The sequence below is a fragment of the Streptopelia decaocto genome, assembly GCF_964273445.1.
Source record: "Streptopelia decaocto genome assembly, chromosome: 1".
NCBI classification, from domain to species: domain Eukaryota; kingdom Metazoa; phylum Chordata; class Aves; order Columbiformes; family Columbidae; genus Streptopelia; species Streptopelia decaocto.
Window position 1 is genome coordinate 117,776,004 of NC_138663.1, and position 18,827 is coordinate 117,794,830.

General features: G+C 40.2%; 1 protein-coding gene across 1 annotated transcript; it reads left to right on the top strand.

The window, feature by feature from the left end:
* Positions 1-4,749: 4,749 nt before the first annotated feature.
* Positions 4,750-18,305, top strand: TMPRSS2 (transmembrane serine protease 2; the record flags this gene model as incomplete). Its single annotated transcript, XM_082076357.1, has 13 exons — positions 4,750-4,764; positions 5,695-5,890; positions 6,202-6,285; positions 7,642-7,761; positions 9,048-9,177; positions 10,029-10,139; positions 10,999-11,042; positions 11,740-11,914; positions 13,536-13,711; positions 16,247-16,342; positions 17,287-17,429; positions 17,964-18,116; positions 18,294-18,305. The coding sequence occupies 13 exons, from the start codon at positions 4,750-4,752 to the stop codon at positions 18,303-18,305; spliced, it is 1,455 nt and encodes a 484-aa protein (XP_081932483.1).
* Between the last annotated feature and the right edge of the window lie 522 nt (positions 18,306-18,827).

Genomic DNA, 18,827 nt, shown 5'->3' on the forward strand with positions numbered 1-18,827 from the left:
TAGTTCTCTGTAAGGTGTGTAATGTTACTGCATAGGCATGCTGAGTAGAGCCTTACCCGTATCGAGAAGGTTAGCTGAAAGGCCAGGATGTTGGAAGAAACTGAATTTGATGACTTTGAGGCATTCAGTTGCTTGTTGATTTATCTTTGACCCTTTCCAGAGGATACATTTTACCCTGTGGAGTAAATTACTTTCACTTTTTAAAATCATTGCAATACAAATATTCAGCACTACTTCCTGAAGAAATATCAAGGAAATCTTGTTAATGAGATGAGAAAAAAAAAAAAAAAAGAGTTACCTTCCTTTTTCATACATAGCAGTATTTTTTTAAAACTTTCTATACTTCATTTACAGGTCATGATAATTTTTAGTGTTGCTTGTTCAACAGTAATCTTGACCGTGTTTCTTCTCTTTTGTCCAGGTAGCAGAGGCAGAAATTGCCCAGTGTGTGGAAAAGACCATGTAAGTGAACCTGGAATTACGTCTTTGCTTGTTTTATCTCTTCTTATTTTTTTATTGCCCCTTCTCCCTTTCCTCCTCATGTTGGTATCATGGTTATATTGTGTTTAAGATTATGCTACCGAAACTTCTAGGTGGTCATAAAAGTGTTGGTAATAAAAAAAAAAAATATGAAAGCATACTTCCTTCCCAGCATCATCAACAAAAGCCATAGTTGTTTGACTTACTCTTTTCTACAGTTGATCTTTGCACTGGAATTACTCCTTTGCTATCTTAATGAATTTTGCCGGTTCTTTCATTTGCATGTGCTGTGTTTCTCTATCCAGATAAAGGGAATTGCTAGTTTTTCTGGATGTGACACTGTGTTATTCAGTGTTCACGTAGAGTGTTTGGATGCTTTCATGCTTCCTCCTTTTAGAAGCTGAACTGGACTTCATGCATTCGGCTTTTAACTGTTCTGTCCTCTCCCTTCTTCCTTGTTTGCAGGTGGTTGCTTTTACGTAGATTTGACTGTGAAGAACTAGTTTGTTTTTTTTCGGTGGTTGCTTTTTCAATTGTTGATACGTATCATAAAGCTTAGCACACAGCTGATGATGTTTCTATTTTGGGAAATAATGCAAAATATGTATTGAACTCATAGGTCAATGCAGGAAGTATACTATTGCAAATATAACTCTGGCTTCATTGGCCAAGTTGAACTCACAGTGTTTAGTAGGATATCTGAAGGTAATAGTTCCATTGATTGACTTAGGTGTCTAGGCATGGAAACAACATATAGTGATTTCTGTATAAAAGCTAATGGAAACTAATATAGCTAGTGGTGCTTGTGGAAACCTAGGCCTCCAAGACATAGTACTGCTCTTAATTAATAGCTACATCACAGTGTGTCATAAGGGTGTACCATTATTATTGCCTGCATGGAGAATAAGGGTAAAAGCCAGCAAGTTGTTTTTTATTAACAAAATCATGGTTTCTTTGTCTTTCGTTGTTTCTGTTGTCTTTTTGGACATGTTGGCTTCTGACTAGTGAAGGACACACACAGTATAAAGGAGCCATTACTTGATGCTGCTGTAAGGAGGTAAAAGCAAAGGCTCACCTTTACCCACCAGTAGTGAGGTGAAGGGATTAGGAAGATGGGGTGGTGAGGACCACTTACAGCTGAGCAGCACAACTCTGTGCTCAATGCTTCTCCTGTCCAAGTTAGAGAATGGCTGTCACTCCGGAAGCAGGGGGACAAGCCTTTGGCAGACTAATAATCTTGGAAGTCCTTCTTTAATTAAGTAGTGTGTTATCAAATGAAGGAGAGAACAACTCTCTTGCAACTTTTGCTTAAATATAAAGAGTAGATTTGCAGAAATCCATAGAAAAACTATAAAAGCTATTGGATTAATTTTTTCTTGGATGCAGGTAGTATTTTCAGTTTTTTTTTTTTATTACTGTTTGTTTAATTCAAACAACTTTTACTGGAAAAAAAAAAAGAGTATTTTTTTTAATCTTAATGACCCATGACAGAATGTTAATTATAGTACTCCTAAGCCACGTGTGAGAAGAAGCTAAAATATTTCAAGTAAAAGCTGTGAGGCAGTACCTCTCACTGAATTCATCAGTATATTATATCAGTGACGGTTATATATTTTATACTCTTATTACTGCCTGTCATTAGAAACAGCACTGTTATTTCTTTATGTTCAGACTTACGAAACGAAAGTATACTCAATTTTGGACCTTCTGTGTTGCTGGAGGTCCAAATTCTGGTTCTGTTCCACATTGGAGTAAATGGAAATTTTTGAAATTGAAGGGCTTGAGGGCATATGAGTGATGGGTGTCTTTCATTGCTTTATGCTTTTTCCAAAGCTAGAAGGGTTTAGCAAGCTGACCTACAAGGCTCTGGCTCCCTGGGCCTTGTCTCTTGTTCCTTCAAGCCTGCTGCAGGGGTGAGCTCCATATCTGTTTCCTTGTCTGGGTATCTCTGTACACTTTAACTCCACCTGTTCACTTTAAAGGACTCTTGAGGTTTCTTTTGTCAGATGTACCCAATAAAATGTTGTTATAGCTGGACAGACATCAGGAGGAATGACTGGCAGCAAGAAGGAAGGATAGTTGTATCTTCCCACTATTCTGCACCAGAGTGGGTTTATGATACTTTTATGTGGGAACTATTTAAATCTGTCTGGTGTGCGAGGTGACTTAGAGGCCAAAGTATTGGACTGAGATAAGAGAGACCAGTCTCTTCTAGCTCTGTAGTTGTTGGGATGGAGAGTGTTTGACAGGTCAGTTTGTTTCTCCGTGACCCAGCTTCCTTATCTATGAAGTTGTTGCAGTACCCTTGATGTGTTTGTAGAATATTTTGAAGTATGTCAGTGATGCATTTAAGAAAACTAGATTTTATCATTATTGGATGTTACCCATCAATTTTTGCCTTAAAGGTTTGCAAACTAATGGGAGTCTAGTGGTTTTGGTTTATTCTGTTTTTAATACGCTGTCAAATGTTTATGTGTAATACCATGGAAATCTGCGTATACCTGTAACTTCCTTGTATTTTGTGGTGTGATAATGGAAAAACTATTATTAATCAGAAGCTGGTTGGAAAAATATACTAAAAATAACTGAATTGGGAGTGGGCATTGAAAGCCAGTTGAGGAACCCAGATATTTTTTTCCTCTGTTCATATAAAACAAACAAACCAGAAAAATAATGAGGAAGACTGTCACATGCCAATTTGCAAGTCCTTTCAAATTGTAACATAAAAAATATTTGGATTTTTCTTTGGTTGTAGTACTTGTTGGCTTACCTCAGAATCACCTGATGTATTCTTCCGTCTGCTATCACCAAACTTCCTAATCCTTTTTTTTCCCCTCCTTTTCAGAGAACAAGGAACAAAAATACCTTCCTGCAACTTGTTACTTGTCCCCCAAGTCTGGGCAAAGCTGCGCTTCCGGACTCTGCTATGAAGAGCTGAGTAAGAATGGATGCGACATAAAGCAGAAGTCCTGAAGCCTTAGTCACCAAACTGATGGACTTATTGTAAGTAGGAGAAAGACTTGTTTTTCCCCTGTCTGCCATTCAAATAAGAGTTCAAGAGTGTGTTATTATTTACCTTTTATTTTTTTGTTGTTAGTGCTAATAGGCAAACACCAGAATCAGCCTTTCTAAACTGTCACGAAGTATTGGCACGCTCGAGGTGCTTCAAAAGCATTTGCAGTTCAGTTTGCAGTGAGGTGACACCTAGGTACAGGTTCTAGAAGATAACCTTATACGTCGAACTGAATTATGCTGTGTCTTAATGCAACTGCTCTTCATACTCATGGCTTTCAACAGGGATCGTGCCAGTGTGTCTGTGTTCAGGGTACTGCTCTGGGAGCTGGAGAAAGGTACTTCTCAGTGCCTGACTGAGGCACGTCTAGGCTTTTTTCATATGTAGTAACATTATGAGAGGACTCAATAGATTAAACTATTTCTTAAAATTATTGCTTGTGGAGGTCTATAACTGCTTATATTAGAACTGTGGCAGCAAACATTTAATGTTTCATGTGTCTTTGATAGTCTGTGGTTTTACTTAATGTTAATGTTTAACTTTAAAATAAACTGCTATATGGTTGAAACATCAGATGTAGCTCCTTCTGTTTTATTTGAAAAACTTTCATATTGATGTTGCGTATTTCCTTGTTGTGCTTCTCTCCCTGTTTTTGGTGTGGTGGCTACAACACACAACCAAGAAAACAATTGTTTGTAACACAGAAGAGTGAAAAAGATGTGGCTTGTGGGGCTAATAGTCATGATGTTATCAAATGAGCTAGTTGAATGTATATTTCCTGATGCATTGTTCATGTTCTCATTTCTGTGTCATAAACCTTGAGCGATACATGAGTAAGTGTTGAGAGAGACAGGAGGACCTGAACTTGGTACTGACACTGTGTGGGTTGCTGCCAGGATATTCTTTAACTCTCATTCTGTCAGCGAGAGTGAGCACTAACTTAACCTTCTTGGTTTGTGTGGCGCTCGTGTTAATGAATAGTTGCCACTGTATAATCCTCAATGTTGTATTGAGAGGCTATTGAGATCCGATTTCATGCTGCACCTTCTTGATTTGTATCGTCTCTTGAAATACTTCCGTATTTTCCTTTTTCCTCCAGATTTGGTGGTTTTTCCAAAGGAAAAACTGACAGCAGAGGTAAACAAAGATTCTGGTTGTGATTTTTTTTTTCCCTTTATGTATTTTTTTTTTTAAATACAGGTTCACACTTTACTTCCAAACACTTGAATTTTTTTGGTACTGCTGACACAGGAAAGATGACCTCTACTGTAGTAAGTAAACAAAATATTCAAAATATTAATCTCTGTTTTTTTTTTTTTTTTTGTTGTTGTTGTTGTTTTGTTTTTTTGTTTTGTTTTGTTTTTTTGTTTTTTTTTTTGTTTTTTTTTAATTGGGTTTTTATTTCTTTACCAGTAATAGCCTATTATAAGTGACGCACTGGTTAGCAAGTCTTTTAAAATGTGGATGTAAGTATTTGTTGTGTTTTCTGCAAAAAGGGAAAGACATACTGTGAGTCAGGTGTAAGAGGCTTGAATTAACTAGCATGGCAGGTGCTCAGGTATTCCTAGGAGAGATTTGTGTTTTTAAAGCTTATTGTGGAGGAATAGTTTGGAATGGCTTCTAAGTAGTTGTTAAAACCCTTCCAGGGTAAATATTCCATGACCTGCTGTAGGCCAGTGGGTTTCAGAAATAGCTTATGCATACCTGGTGTTGCCAGAGGACAAAACAGAGCAGTAGAGCATTTATCTTAGACCTGGACAACCGGGGAACACAAAGGCTGTTACTTTTCAGGATTTCTTTTGCTGACGGTACTGCCTAAAACCATCCTTGCTGCTTATTTCTACCCTGTCAAGTGTTCCAGTGCAGTGGTTTGTGTGGCCAGCTGGAGGGCTGGGCTGAAAAGTCCTTAGGCTGAGCTACTTTGGAGCAGGAAACTGATCTATTTATACACCTTCCAGCCTCAATCTCTGTTATTATTCAAAGTGCAAGGTATTATTTGTCATATACTGTAAATCTCCTTCTCTGTGCAAATTGGAGTTACTAGCATGTGTATGCATGCATGGTGAATTTCTGCACTGGCAGAATTACTTAGTAGGGTTCTGAATGTAAATGGCATCTGAAACTTATTTTGTCCTTAATGAGGTCTTGTCTCTTGTTTTTCATTTTTTCCCTGTTTCCTTCCCCTCAACATTATCATTTAGAGTCTTCCGCCATATTATGAAAATGGTGGCTTTCAGCCAGAAAATGTCTATTCTGCCAGGCAGCCAGTAGGTGCTTACCCATATCCACAGAACTTCTCAACAAATGCTCCATCAGTGCCAAGCTACGTCCCAAGGGTTGCTACCTACCAGTCGACTAGGCCAGTAGCACATTCATCCAGAAGAACATGTGCACCAAGTAAGTTTTGTCAGGACTTCTTCCAATTTTAGACTTAAGGTCTTCCAACATAATATAAAAAATAAAAGAGATCTTCCAAGTCCTGTGTTGAAGGAGCCACCTCCCTGTGGATGAAGAAGTAATAGCTGGATGGGATGCCAGTGTAACTGGATAAGAACCTGGGCAATTTGGAGGAAGGGCGGTGAAATGGAGAAAAGTCTGTCTGGCAAAAGATGTCTGGGTTTGATGTCAAGGAAACAGATAGTACTGGTGGCTGGAAGTTGCCTTATTTGTGAAACTATTTTATCTTTTTCTCCTTTCTTTAATTTCAGGTGCAAAGAAAACCATAGTCATTATATTATCAATTTTACTAGTCATTTGTTGTGCAGTTGCTGCTTTCTTCATCTGGTATTTTGGTAAGGTGTTTTTTTTTTTTTTTCAGTTCTGAAAGAAAAGATGTATTAAACTTTTAAAGTTAGAAATATACATTCTTCCAATTTATTCTGAACTAAGGAACAGGAAATTCTTTGTTGCCTATCTCCAGAGATGAACTAATATTGCTTCCTAATGACTCAGTTTTGTTTGTTTGTGATCCCCTTCCCCTTCCCCTACCCCTTCCCCTTCCCTTTTTGACGTTGAGTGAAGTAAGGAACTTTGACTCTTCTGGAGTGGCTTATTCAGGTGGCTTCTCTGGAAAGCTCCAGTCTATCTGGCAAAAGCTGGTATGGGGCCATAGCTGTCAGTAAAGACTAGTCTGACCTCTTGCAAGTGTTTTTGCATTGGAGAATAGCTGGCACATAGCTGTGCGTGGACAACACATTCTGTGCTGCATTTCATTAGGGAAGTCACTGCTATGTGCCCTCTCTGAAATGGAGCTCTGTTCCAAATTTGAACTTCACTTAATTTCAGATAAAGGAAAGAGACTGAATTAAATTTGTGTACCTTAACTGCAAGAGTGTAAATGGTCAAGATATGTTTTATTTTGGTAAAATGGGATCTTTATTGGAGCAGAAGTAATTAATGTCCATTTATTTGTTTCTGTGAAGCTTTTGCTCTGAAAGTGTGTTAAAGTTGTGTGAGTCCAGCCTGTCTCACCACTGTAAGCTGTATCAGAGATGATATCTTTGCCTTGGAAGTCATCCCCAACGGGGGTGAGTGAGCTCTGAGGCTGGGCTAGAGCAATTCTGCTCAGCTCAGGTGAAGTTTGATTTAATTTTCCTTTCAATGAAAGACACTTTTCAAAAGAAATTAAAAACCAATCTGCTATATTTTTAGGAGTCTCTTCATTCTTTTCTGTGCAAGAGAGGAGTTAGTCTAAAACAGTTAGGATGACGCTTTGTGTTGTTAGGGTATTTTTTTTTTTACTCTGATTTATACAAGATGAATGTAATCTTGTTTTAAATGGCAGAGAAAGCAAAAGGTTGTAATTTGAGTAATCACTTTCTTCCTCCTTCTCTGTTTATAAATGTTATGCTTTGTCAGTGCAAAGCTGACTGCTTTTACACAACTTAATGGTGCTCACTTATTCAGAGGAGGCTGTGGGCAAAATCCAAACAGCTGCATCAGCGACTTAATCTGACAAGTGATGTAAAGGATAGAGCAATACATCTTCTGTTGTGTTGGGTTAGGTCTCCTCCCACTTCTGGATTTAAGAGCACTTTCTGATCTTTTGCTCTGCCAAACTGGCATATTCCTTAAGATGAGGGTTGGCAATAGTCACCTGAAGCTAAGCTGATGTTCAGCCTAACAGCTGTGTTGCTCTCTCCCTGCAGTAGAGAATCGTTGTCTCGGCTCCTTGATAGAGTGTGGATCTTCAGGAGTGTGCCTACAGCCCTCGCGCTGGTGTGATGGAGTGAACCACTGCCCCAACGGGGAGGATGAAAACCGGTGTGGTGAGTGCTGGCAGCCAAGACAGGGGACCTTCAGTCAACTGCAAGGGTTTTTGAGCAAATTTCTTTGTCCAAAGCTTGCATGAGTTACATTTTAGACCAAGTTATGTTGCTAAAATGGTTTAAGGTGTTTGAGTGCTTTGAAGCCTACATCTAGATATTGTCTGTTTCCAGTCCAGTTAAAAAGCTGAAAGAAAATCACTGATTCAGGGGTTTGAGCTGGCTTAACTTTAAATCAGTTTTTAAAATATTACCTTTTGATTTGAATGGAGTTTGTGCAAAACTGATGTAACATTGTCTGTGGAATGAACAGTCATCATTGACTCCTTAGGAGAACTTCAGGTGATAACAGAGATCTGGTGGTCTCTAATCAGGCTTGTGATTGTCCATATATTTTGCATTCCCTGTTCTCCCAATACTTATTTTCAGCTATTTCCTAACTCCTTTGTGTAAGAAAGCCTGATCTGATCAGTGTTTCTAACTGAGAAGTAGCCCAGGGGAGGTTTAGTGCAGAGCTGAAGGTGAAAGGTGGAAATATAATCTACTTGTTCATTCCAAAGATGTGGCATCCTGCTTCTAGCACCTGTATTGCACCAGTGCCACTCTGGAAAACTGCTCTGCTCTTATTCTCTCTTTGGGAACTTTTATTCTGCACATGCCTCATACAGTGTTAGCATTTACTGATGAATGCTCCAAACATGTTCCACTCCATTTGGTTGAATAATGCAATTTTGGAGAAGCTTGTTCAATCTGTTCTTTTGCTTGAGCTATTTTATATTAAATTCTTCTGCAAATAAATACATAATGAGGCATAGAATGTCAGAGGTAATTGCTCCTTATTACATTCTTGCTCTACAAACACTTGTCTGAGAAATTTGGTGTACTAAGATATAGTATGTCAATATAGCAGAATAGATTATATTTTATTGATACACAACATATGATAAGAAATACATGGTTGTATAGATAAAAGATAAGACTGGCTGTTGTAATCTTTCTCAGTGGTAGAAGGAGAAAGAATTTTGAGCATAACAGCTGAAAAGATGAACAGTCTTGCATTTAAAGTGGTAGTTCTTTTAAATTGCCTTACACAAAAGAATTAAGTAATTGTGATATTTCTGTTTGCTTGATATCTACTCATAGTCTAAGTTGAAGGCAGCATTAACACCAGTTTGTAAATACAAGCAAAATTGTGTGTAATAATACCTTTAAGTATTAAGAATGGGCAGTAACATAGCTTGTGGTGTTCTCAGGTTTGTTTTTTTTTCCTCTTCTTCCTTTTCTGGCAGTTAGACTTTTCGGACCAAACTTTATCCTGGAAGTTTATTCACCTGTCAGCAAATGCTGGTATCCTGTTTGTCAAGATGACTGGAATGATGATTATGGGAAGACTGCATGTAAAGACATGGGCTACAGTGTGTAAGTCTAACCTTCATCAGCCTTTGCACATGCATAGAAAAGTTAACATTTCCCTCTTGTCATTTTTAAGAATGCATATCTGAAAGAAAAAGCATTTAGTGATCTAGTTCTTGTGGACCCTGCTGGGTACGATTTTAACAATCATAGCTGTTACAGAATCAAAATGAAGCATTGCTCCGAGTAACAGCATCTGGCATGCATGCAGTCGTTACTCAGTGGGGTCACTGATATCTAAATACATTCACTCACAACCATCTTCCAGAGCTTGCCTCAGCTAGTAGCAGATCATTATAATTGCTCAGTAACATCCAGTCTGGCTTAACCTGTTATCACATGTATTGCATAGAAAGCCTTCATCTTCTGAGGACACAAGGAATTCCTGCTCGTGTGGAAGATCACCATAAGCATTCATGGCCCAGAGTGCTGCCCATGTTCTCCCCATGTAATGCTGTAGCTTGAATTCTTCTGCAATTGAAATACTTGATGTTGCCTCTCTTTGATACAGTTGGCAAATACTGTCTTCTGTTGTGCCTGGACCTGGAACTGTGCGGTGTAAATGTACCAGCAAAGCCATCCCTTTTTCATACGGTGTTCCATGAGGCTGAGGATTCCTATCTTTTATGCATGTTAGATGAAAATATTATTTTAATCTAGTAACTGTTTGATGGGAAACAGAACTTGATGAATGTTTAGAGAATCTGAGTCTCTGGCACTGTACTACAACATTGGCATTCAATTAAAAAAAAAATCATATTTTTAGTGTTCATGTCAGAAATGTTATCTTGGCACAGTTTATTGCCTGTTTGAAAACTGAAACTACCAGGTTTCATAATGGACTTTCTGTTTTGCAGAGATACATACTACTACAGTCAAGGAGTAGCAGCTGAAGCCAGCTTTAAAAGCTACATGAAGCTGAACACAAGTGCTGGGAATATAGACCTGTACAAAAAGCTGTATAGCAGGTATCTTTTTTTAATACAAACTTATTTCCTTTTATCAGCGGTCTTTTTAGCTGTTGTAAGAGGTGTAGCATAACGTAAGCACATCTTTCAATGGGAATTGTTAGAGGGAAAGAGACTTTATTTTTAATCTGATTGCAGCAACTGCATTCCCTTCTATATAAAAACACAGCTTTCATTTTTCCATTCTTCCTCTCCTCTTTTAGAAGAGATGGCCCATCCTGTTCCCTCCCTGCTGTTAGAAGGTTGCCATGTGAAAGATACTTTTCTAAGGCTCTTTGACCATCAACAGGAGTTTCTGTATGGTGACAATAGCTACCAGCTGTAACACAGAGGCTGGTACAGCTTTTATTTTCAGTCACGTGAACGCATAGCATGCCAAATGGATCTTTCACTGTGGAAAATATCATTTTTGTACTCATGAAACAGCTCTGAAGTGTCTAGTTTCTAAACCTACAGACTGCTGTGCCTGCAAAGTTCCTGTGGTTCCCTTGTTTAGGTTCTTCTACAACTACTTCATAAATCAGCTCAACTTTTTCTCATGCTGTTCTTCATCTTGCTCCTCAATAGGCTTACAAACCTTTTGTACTGGTGACTGCAGTCTTCCACATGACAGTTTTGGTGAATGCGAGAAATGGTGGAGGCTGGATGATTGCTGGTAGGGTAGCTGGAGAGAGTGAAGAAAGGAGGGAACCTTCAGCAGGAAGATGAGGGTGAAGGCAGGGCACATAGCTGGAAAGGGTAGGCAGCAGCTGAAGGGTGAACTTTACCCACCATTTGCTTCACTGTGTGCCTAAAATACTGTGGGGTTTTTTTGTTTGGGTAGTTTTAATTTTATTTTCTGTTATTATTTCTATTGCAGTGATTATTGTGCATCAGGAAATGTGGTTTCTCTGCGCTGCATAGGTAAGTGACTGTTTATCAAACTGCTTTTCATGCTTTGAAATGCTCTGGCTGGAAAGTTGGTTTGAATCTACATAAATAACTGCCCTCTTTTGATGGGTTGGTGATTTAACTGTGGTTGTCAAGTTTCAAAACGTGCAGTTTAAAGAGCAGCGTGTGAGAGGAGACCAGAGGGTTGTTAGATCCCCAGTTGCTTTTGTCTTTGCTGCCACCAGTTCCTTTAAATTACTTCCCTGTGGTGAAGTTCTGTAGCTCTTGCCTGGCAGCCGTGGTGGGATGTCTGTGGTGCATCTAATGTCTGGGTAGGCAGTATGTTCCTGATGGTGATGATTGTCACGAGACGACATCTCTTTCATTGCTCAGCATCAAGGCATGTGTCTGTGTGGCTCACCAGAGATGCCTGCATACCACACTCAAAGGTGAAATGAACCACTGGTTTATGGTTCGTGGTGAACCAAGGGCAGTGGCTACCAAATACTCATCTTGACGTTTGCATTGCAAAGGGGGTCTGGGCTGTGAGAGACTCAGGATTTCGGTGTCCAGGGCAGGGGCCTGAGCTGCAGCCTATTGACTGGCAGCAAAGCAGAGGTCAGACATGGCCTGCGCTCCCCTCTGCCAACAAACCCTGAGCTGCAGACAGCATCTTCCAGACCAACTCACCCTTTAGCTAACACCTGCGTGTGTGTGACTGACCCCTTAGAGTGCGGCCTGTCCACTAAAAGCGTGAACATGATGAGCAGGATCGTGGGTGGCAGCGGGGCGATGCTGGGGCAGTGGCCGTGGCAGGTCAGCCTCCATGTACATGGCACCCACGTCTGCGGGGGCTCCATCATCACCCCCCAGTGGATCGTGACGGCGGCACACTGCGTGGAAGGGTGAGTCTTGGCCCATGTGGCCACTGTGACCACCAGCTCACTTGTTCATCTCTCAAATGGCTGTTTTTCTTGCTCCAGGCTGAAAAGCACAGATTTACTTAAGTCTCTTGACTTTCTGCTTTGAAACTCCCTTGAATGCAGGTACTGGGTACAATATTTTGGCTGTGTAACAGTGTGGTTTTCAGGTATTAAGGGAAAGCTTGTTGCACAGAAGGTCAGCTGCAGGTTGTCTGTCTGCTTTCTATAGGAAGAAAATCTTATTTACTTATTTATTAAAGGCGGAAATTAAGTTGGATAGTGGTGTTGGGCACAGATACTCATCTAACTTAAGAGACAAATTCAAAACACCAAAGTTATGCCAGACAGATGAAGATGGTGAATTACACTTTGCAGAAAAATAAACAAAAGGAAAAAAATGTGCCAAACCCTCAAATATTGCACAACCGTAGACACAATAAATTTGAAGATGCCTGTACCATTTATTTCCTCACATCTTCATGCCACGGGGTAATAAAGCCAAAGTCAGCATTAAATGTAGATTTATACCTGTCCAAGGAATACCTTACATAGGCATCAATAAGAAAAAGAAATGGTGCTTTGTCTATTTTTAACTGATGAAAATAGAAGTTTAAAGGAGCATTGAGGGTGTTGTTGTACCTTGTGTATAGTGGAAGAATGTGTTTAAAAGTTGTCTACTTCTGCTAGAGGGAAAACCCACTAAGCAATAACATTTTAACGGTTAGTTGACTCAATCATGGTGTGAGGCTAAGCTGAGGAAAAATAACTTTGTCCTTAACCTTGAGAAAGGAATGTAAGTGTTTATTTTTATGTGATGATCTTATCCTTCATTTTTTTATTTGATCTCTGTAGTATGCAAAAGCTTTAGGAATGGCAACCAAGCTGTAGAGGGCAGAAAAATGGTTTCTAAGTCTTGATTTTTTTTTATTTTATTTTTTTTTTTTTTTTCCTGGAGGGGGAGCAACTTGTGAGCACTACTGCCTTGCCAGTTCTCATGGAGGGAGTTTTAACACTTGTGGAAAGTTTTCTGTTGAGCATTTGTAAACTGTGCTGGAGCACAAGAGGCTACTTAAGTTACATCTAGTGAGCATGCTTAACATTTAAAAAGAACCCCACAAAAATGAAACAAAAAACCCCTAGCTTTTTCAAGATAGTGAAATTCCTTCACTAGATTATGTTTTTACTGATTCTGGTTTCTCCTGCCCTTGCATGCTTTGGATAGTACATGTGAGTGATACCACTGACATGCGAGACCTCAGAAATACCTGCTTGATCCCCCAGCCATGGAAATCAATAGACTTCAGTGTTGCAGTCTCAGACTATAATTTGCTGTGCTGAGTGACTAAGGGTCAAGTGACAGTGATACTTAACCCGTTTCAAAGATTTTTTTTTTTAATATATTTATGAAATTAGAGTCAAGCTTTCTCAAAGCTAGTTGTCTTGCAATTTGTTTGCCTTGTTCTTCAGAGATGGTAGTCAAATGTATGTGCATTGTTGGTTGCACATGCATTTGCTGCCATTTCTGGAGACAATTTTTTTGATGGTTGTAATCTGTGACTCGTTAGCAGAGAAGCAGACCTTCTAACCTGTCTTTTTTCTGTAGACAATTTTCTGACCCATACAACTGGAGGGTTTATGCTGGGATTCTGAACCAGAATGAGATGTTCTTAGGATATGGGTACAGAGTGCAACAGATCATTTCCCATCCGGATTATGATACAGATTCTAAAGACAATGACGTTGCCCTTATGAAGTTAGAGACACCGCTGAGTTTTACTGGTATGTATTCTGCCTTTCTTAAGACAAAAGTCTGATAGCTATAAGCACATATTTTGAAACTTCTGAAGTTCATAAAGAAAGCTTTGTAAATATTTACAGGAAGAACACAAACTGTGGGTAGAGGCAACCTAGAGGCAGAGACAGGGTGGAGGTGGAGACAGAGGGCACAACTTCTAATTTTCTAATTAGGCTTTATTTAAATCTGGAACATGGTGAATGGTGTGTGGGTTCAACTCAGTCATGAGCTTTTACTCCAGAATGCTGTACAGTGCTTAAGTATCACCGTTCCTGTACGTGCAGAGTGAGGATGTAGTGGTAGAGGAACTGACTAAACCCTAAACCAAGTTATGTCAAATAACAATTAGGGAAAAAAAACCCACAAAAGCCAAACCAGTCAAACAAAAAGAAACCCAACCCAAAAACCCAAACCCAAATGTTTCAAGAAGATCCAAGATGCCAAGTCTTGGGAAACGGGAGAGGTGCCCGAGGATTGGAGGAAAGCAAATGTCACTCCAGTCTTCAAAAAGGGCAAGAAGGAGGACCCCCGGGTAATTATAGACCGGTCAGCCTCACCTCTGTCCCTGGGAAAGTAATGGAACAGCTTGTCCTTGGTGCCATCTCAAGGCATATCAAGGAAAAGAGGGTTATTAGGGGCAGTCAGCATGGCTTTACCAAGGGTAGGTCATGCTTGACCAACCTCATAGCCTTTTATGAGAATGTAACAAGGTGGATGGATGATGGCAGAGCGGTGGATGTGGTCTACCTTGACTTCAGTAAAGCCTTTGACACAGTCTCCCACAGCATCCTCACAGCTAAGTTGAGGAGGTGTGGTCTAGACAATAGAGTAGTGAGGTGGGTTGCAAACTGGCTTAGGGAGAGAAGCCAGAGAGTGGTAGTCAATGGTGCGGAGTCTAGTTGGAGGCCAGTATCTACTGGAGTGCCTCAGGGGTCAGTGCTGGGGCCAATATTATTCAATATATTCATTAACGATTTGGACGAGGGAATTGAGTGTACTATCAGCAAGTTTGCTGATGACACCAAGCTGCGAGGAGTGGCTGACACGCCGGAGGGCTGTGCTGCCATCCAGCGGGACCTGGACAGGCTGGAGAGTTGGGCGGGGAATAACCTGATGAAATTTAACAAGGGCAAGTGTAGAGTCCTGCACCTGGGCAGGAACAACCCCAGGTTCCAGTATAGGTTGGGAGATTACATATTAGAGAGCAGTGTAGGGGAAAGGGACCTGGGCGTCCTGGTGGACAACAGGATGACCATGAGCCAGCACTGTGCCCTTGTGGCCAGGAAGGCCAATGGCATCCTGGGGTGTATTAGAAGGGGGGTGGTTAGTAGATCGAGAGAGGTCCTCCTTCCCCTCTACTCTGCCTTGGTGAGACCACATCTGGAATATTGTGTCCAGTTCTGGGCCCCTCAGTTCAAGAAGGACAGGGAACTGCTGGAGAGGGTCCAGCGTAGGGCAACCAAGATGATTAAGGGAGTGGAGCACCTCCCTTATGAAGAAAGGCTGAGGGAGCTGGGTCTCTTTAGTTTGGAGAAGAGGAGACTAAGGGGGGACCTTATTAATGTTTATAAATATATAAAGGGTGAGTGCCATGGGGATGGAGCCAGGCTCTTCTCGGTGGCAAACAGTGATAGGACAAGGGGTAATGGGATCAAGCTGGAACACAAGAGGTTCCACTTAAATTTGAGAAGAAACTTCTTCTCAGTAAGGGTGACAGAGCACTGGAACAGGCTGCCCAGGGAAGTGGTGGAGTCTCCTTCTCTGGAGACATTCAAAACCCGCCTGGACATGTTCCTGTGCGACCTCACCTAGGTGTTCCTGCTCCAGCAGGGGGATTGGACTAGATGATCTTTTGAGGTCCCTTCCAATCCCAAACATACTGTGATACTGTGATACTGTGATCCTTTCTTAAATGTAGATGTGGGTTGTTTGTAAGCAGGTGGTTAAAACAGACAAAGCATTATTTGCACTTGAAGTGCTTTCTGTGTACAGATGCTGTCTGTACAGGTCTTTTGTATTTCCGTGCATCAGCTTAAAGCTACTAGAAATAATCTGGAGGGCCTCTTCTGCTGCTGAGAGTAGCAAGGTTGTCTGGTTTTCTGCTTCACACTTCTTATATACAGGTGTGGAATCCTGCTTGCATTGTGATTATTTTCAACAGTGTTTTTTGCAAAAAGAGTGCAGAGAGGAAGTTAGAAGTCTTTCTTCTTCTTTGTCCTCCTCTACTGATAATAAGAGCTGGTGTTAATCATTCTGGGTAGCCTGATGACTTGAGCTAGAACCCTTAACTGTGCTTGTTCCTCACTTTGAGATCAGGATTAGGTAGCCATTTGGGAAAGGGTAACTGCTGAGTTTCTGCTGCTGCCTGCATGGTATTGCCTGTCTGCAAGGAAAGTAAAGTGCAGCAAAAATGCTTGTGTGTATGCAAGTGGTGGTCATGCTGAGATATTTCATGTACATTTGTTTTGCATTATGTCTGGACATCTGGGATTACTGATGTTACTGCGTTTGTTTTGTAGATACTGTACGGCCAGTTTGTCTGCCTAATCCAGGAATGATGTTTGAACCTAATCAGCAGTGCTGGATATCTGGATGGGGAGCAGAGTACCAAGGAGGTAAGAGTGGCTTTGGAATATTTCGGTCTTCTGCATAAAAAAACAGTCCTCTTCATTCTACAAATAATAGTTATATGGGCTGATTGGGCAGTTTGAACCAGGTCTGTTGATATGCTGTTTTTTCACTCATTTTACAGCCCCTAATATTTACAAAAGGCATTCTGTCCCAAAGCAACTTGTAGTGTGTTGCATTCAGCAGGCTGCAAAGGAGCCTCAAATGAGTGCCAGGGGCCAGAAATATCCACACAGGAAACAATTTTGTGCCCCTGCTAGCTTGGCCAATTCAGTGCCCATATACCCTCTCTTATAACAAGGGTTGTATGCTAAGCCAGTCCCCTGTGGACATGCAAAAGGGCAGGAGCATGTCCTTTCACTGACTCAAGCGAAATCAGCATGATGCAAGTAAATTTGCAAGAAATGAGAAGGGCGGAAAGGTTTCCTACAGTATTAGAGACCACTGGGTGGGGATGGGGATGTTGGATGTAGCTGAATACAGAGTATGGGAATTGCTGGTGGCATGTGCTGGACTGTGAAACTGTGGGGAGCTCCTCTTCCCCTCTTGCAGCCTCCATGTGCTTTTAATAGCCCTGTAGATAACACAGTTGATTTAGGGCTGGAGTAGGCAGGTGGGTGCCATGTTCTCTTGCTTTATAGTACACAGCAAAGCTGGGTAATTCATTGGAAGGGAGTTTTAATGTCATAGTTGTCTCTGAGCAATGGATCATACATCTTAAGTGTCCATTCTGATGTTTCTAGTAAGTTTATTTTGTTTTGAACAGTGTTAGCTGCTGGGATTTGTAATAGCAATGTACAGGATGTTTCAAAAAAACCGATCCAATTTCAAAGCAGTAGTGATTTCAAATTGGGTCCATCTTTTTGAAACACCCTGTAATATGATGCTTGTTCTAATTTTGTCTTTGTATGTTTGTGCATTTCAATTTCAGGCAAAACATCAAATACCTTGAATTATGTTATGGTGTCCCTAATAGAACGTTCTAGGTGTAACTCTGTCTATATCTATAATGGCATGATTTTGCCTACAATGATCTGTGCTGGATTTCTAGAAGGAGGAGTTGATTCTTGTCAGGTAATTGTTCCTATATTAACACCTAATAATCTGATTAATTTTCAGTCTCACTAGTTGGGTTTTTTTAATAATTTATTAATTACAAACAGATTCTATGCCAATTAAAAAAAAAAAAAGTAGCATTTTGGTTGGGCTTCTCCCTTTAGAATGGATTGCTTTTGTTCCATCTTCTGCAAGGCTGCCAGAGTTCTTGCTAAATACCCAAAAAGGGTGAGGCAGTAATTTTTAATGCTTCGAGGATGTTTTGCTTTCTGGTACTTGAAAGTGAATGAATGCTCTTCATAATCACAGAGACACCTTAGCATTATGCTTATGAACAAGAAAATCAATAATCTCTATCTCATTTAGTGCTTTGGGCAAACAATTTTCATCCTTTTTGCAATTAATACTGTAATTGCTATTGCATTTTATTTTAGTGACTGCCTTAAAATGGTGGCTAGCCTTTTTTGAACCCTAATCTGTATTCCTGAAGTGAAATTAATTGTGTCTTTCATGGTGGCAGGTTCTTTAACAATATGCTTGTGTTTTGTGCAGGGTGACAGTGGAGGTCCTCTAGTAACTAACAAAAACTCCATATGGTGGCTGGTTGGAGATACCAGCTGGGGAACTGGCTGTGCTAGTCCCAATAGACCTGGAGTGTATGGGAACATGACTGTGTTTACAGATTGGATTTATAAAAATATGCAGGTAAAACATTTGGGTGGTTTTAATAATTTTAAATGTCTCAAATCCTGAAACTTGGTTTTATTTATAAAAAATACATACATGTGGTTTGTCTGGTAATTAAGCTATGCTGTTGAGAAGCTTCCAAGTAATTGATAAGCAGAACTTGAACCTTTGTTTTTTGTTTTGTTTTTTGAACAGGCAAACAGATGACAACGCTGTCTGTCCTTCTTGCTGATTGATGTTTCAGAGAACATGAATAAATGAAGCCATGGGTGCCTGGGATATTTATTCACTTTGCAAATGATTTTTTTTCTCTTTGAAGTTTCTTTTTAAAGATAACATGAAGGATTGCACACTTGGTTCTGTGCTGGCTACAGTGACTGACCTTAATCGGAGAAGGATAATGACAATGAGCACCTTTCTGCTTGATGTGGTGCCTGGCAGAAAGTTGTTCTGTCAACTCTCTGCTGAAATGTCTTTCTTTAGTTGAGTAACTCTCACTTGATAATCAGGTACAGACTTATAATGGCATTTTTAATCACAATTTAACTTAAGATTTTTGTAGCAGAATGCTGAGATGGTTTAGTAGTGTTTTAAATGCTAAGTAATGTGAACATTGAATCTCTGAGCTGCTGGTTGGCAATTTAAAAAGAAATGAATGTTTTGTGGTATATATGAAGGGAAGTTTTAATGCACTATGGTAGAGGCACAGGAAAAAAAATACCATACATT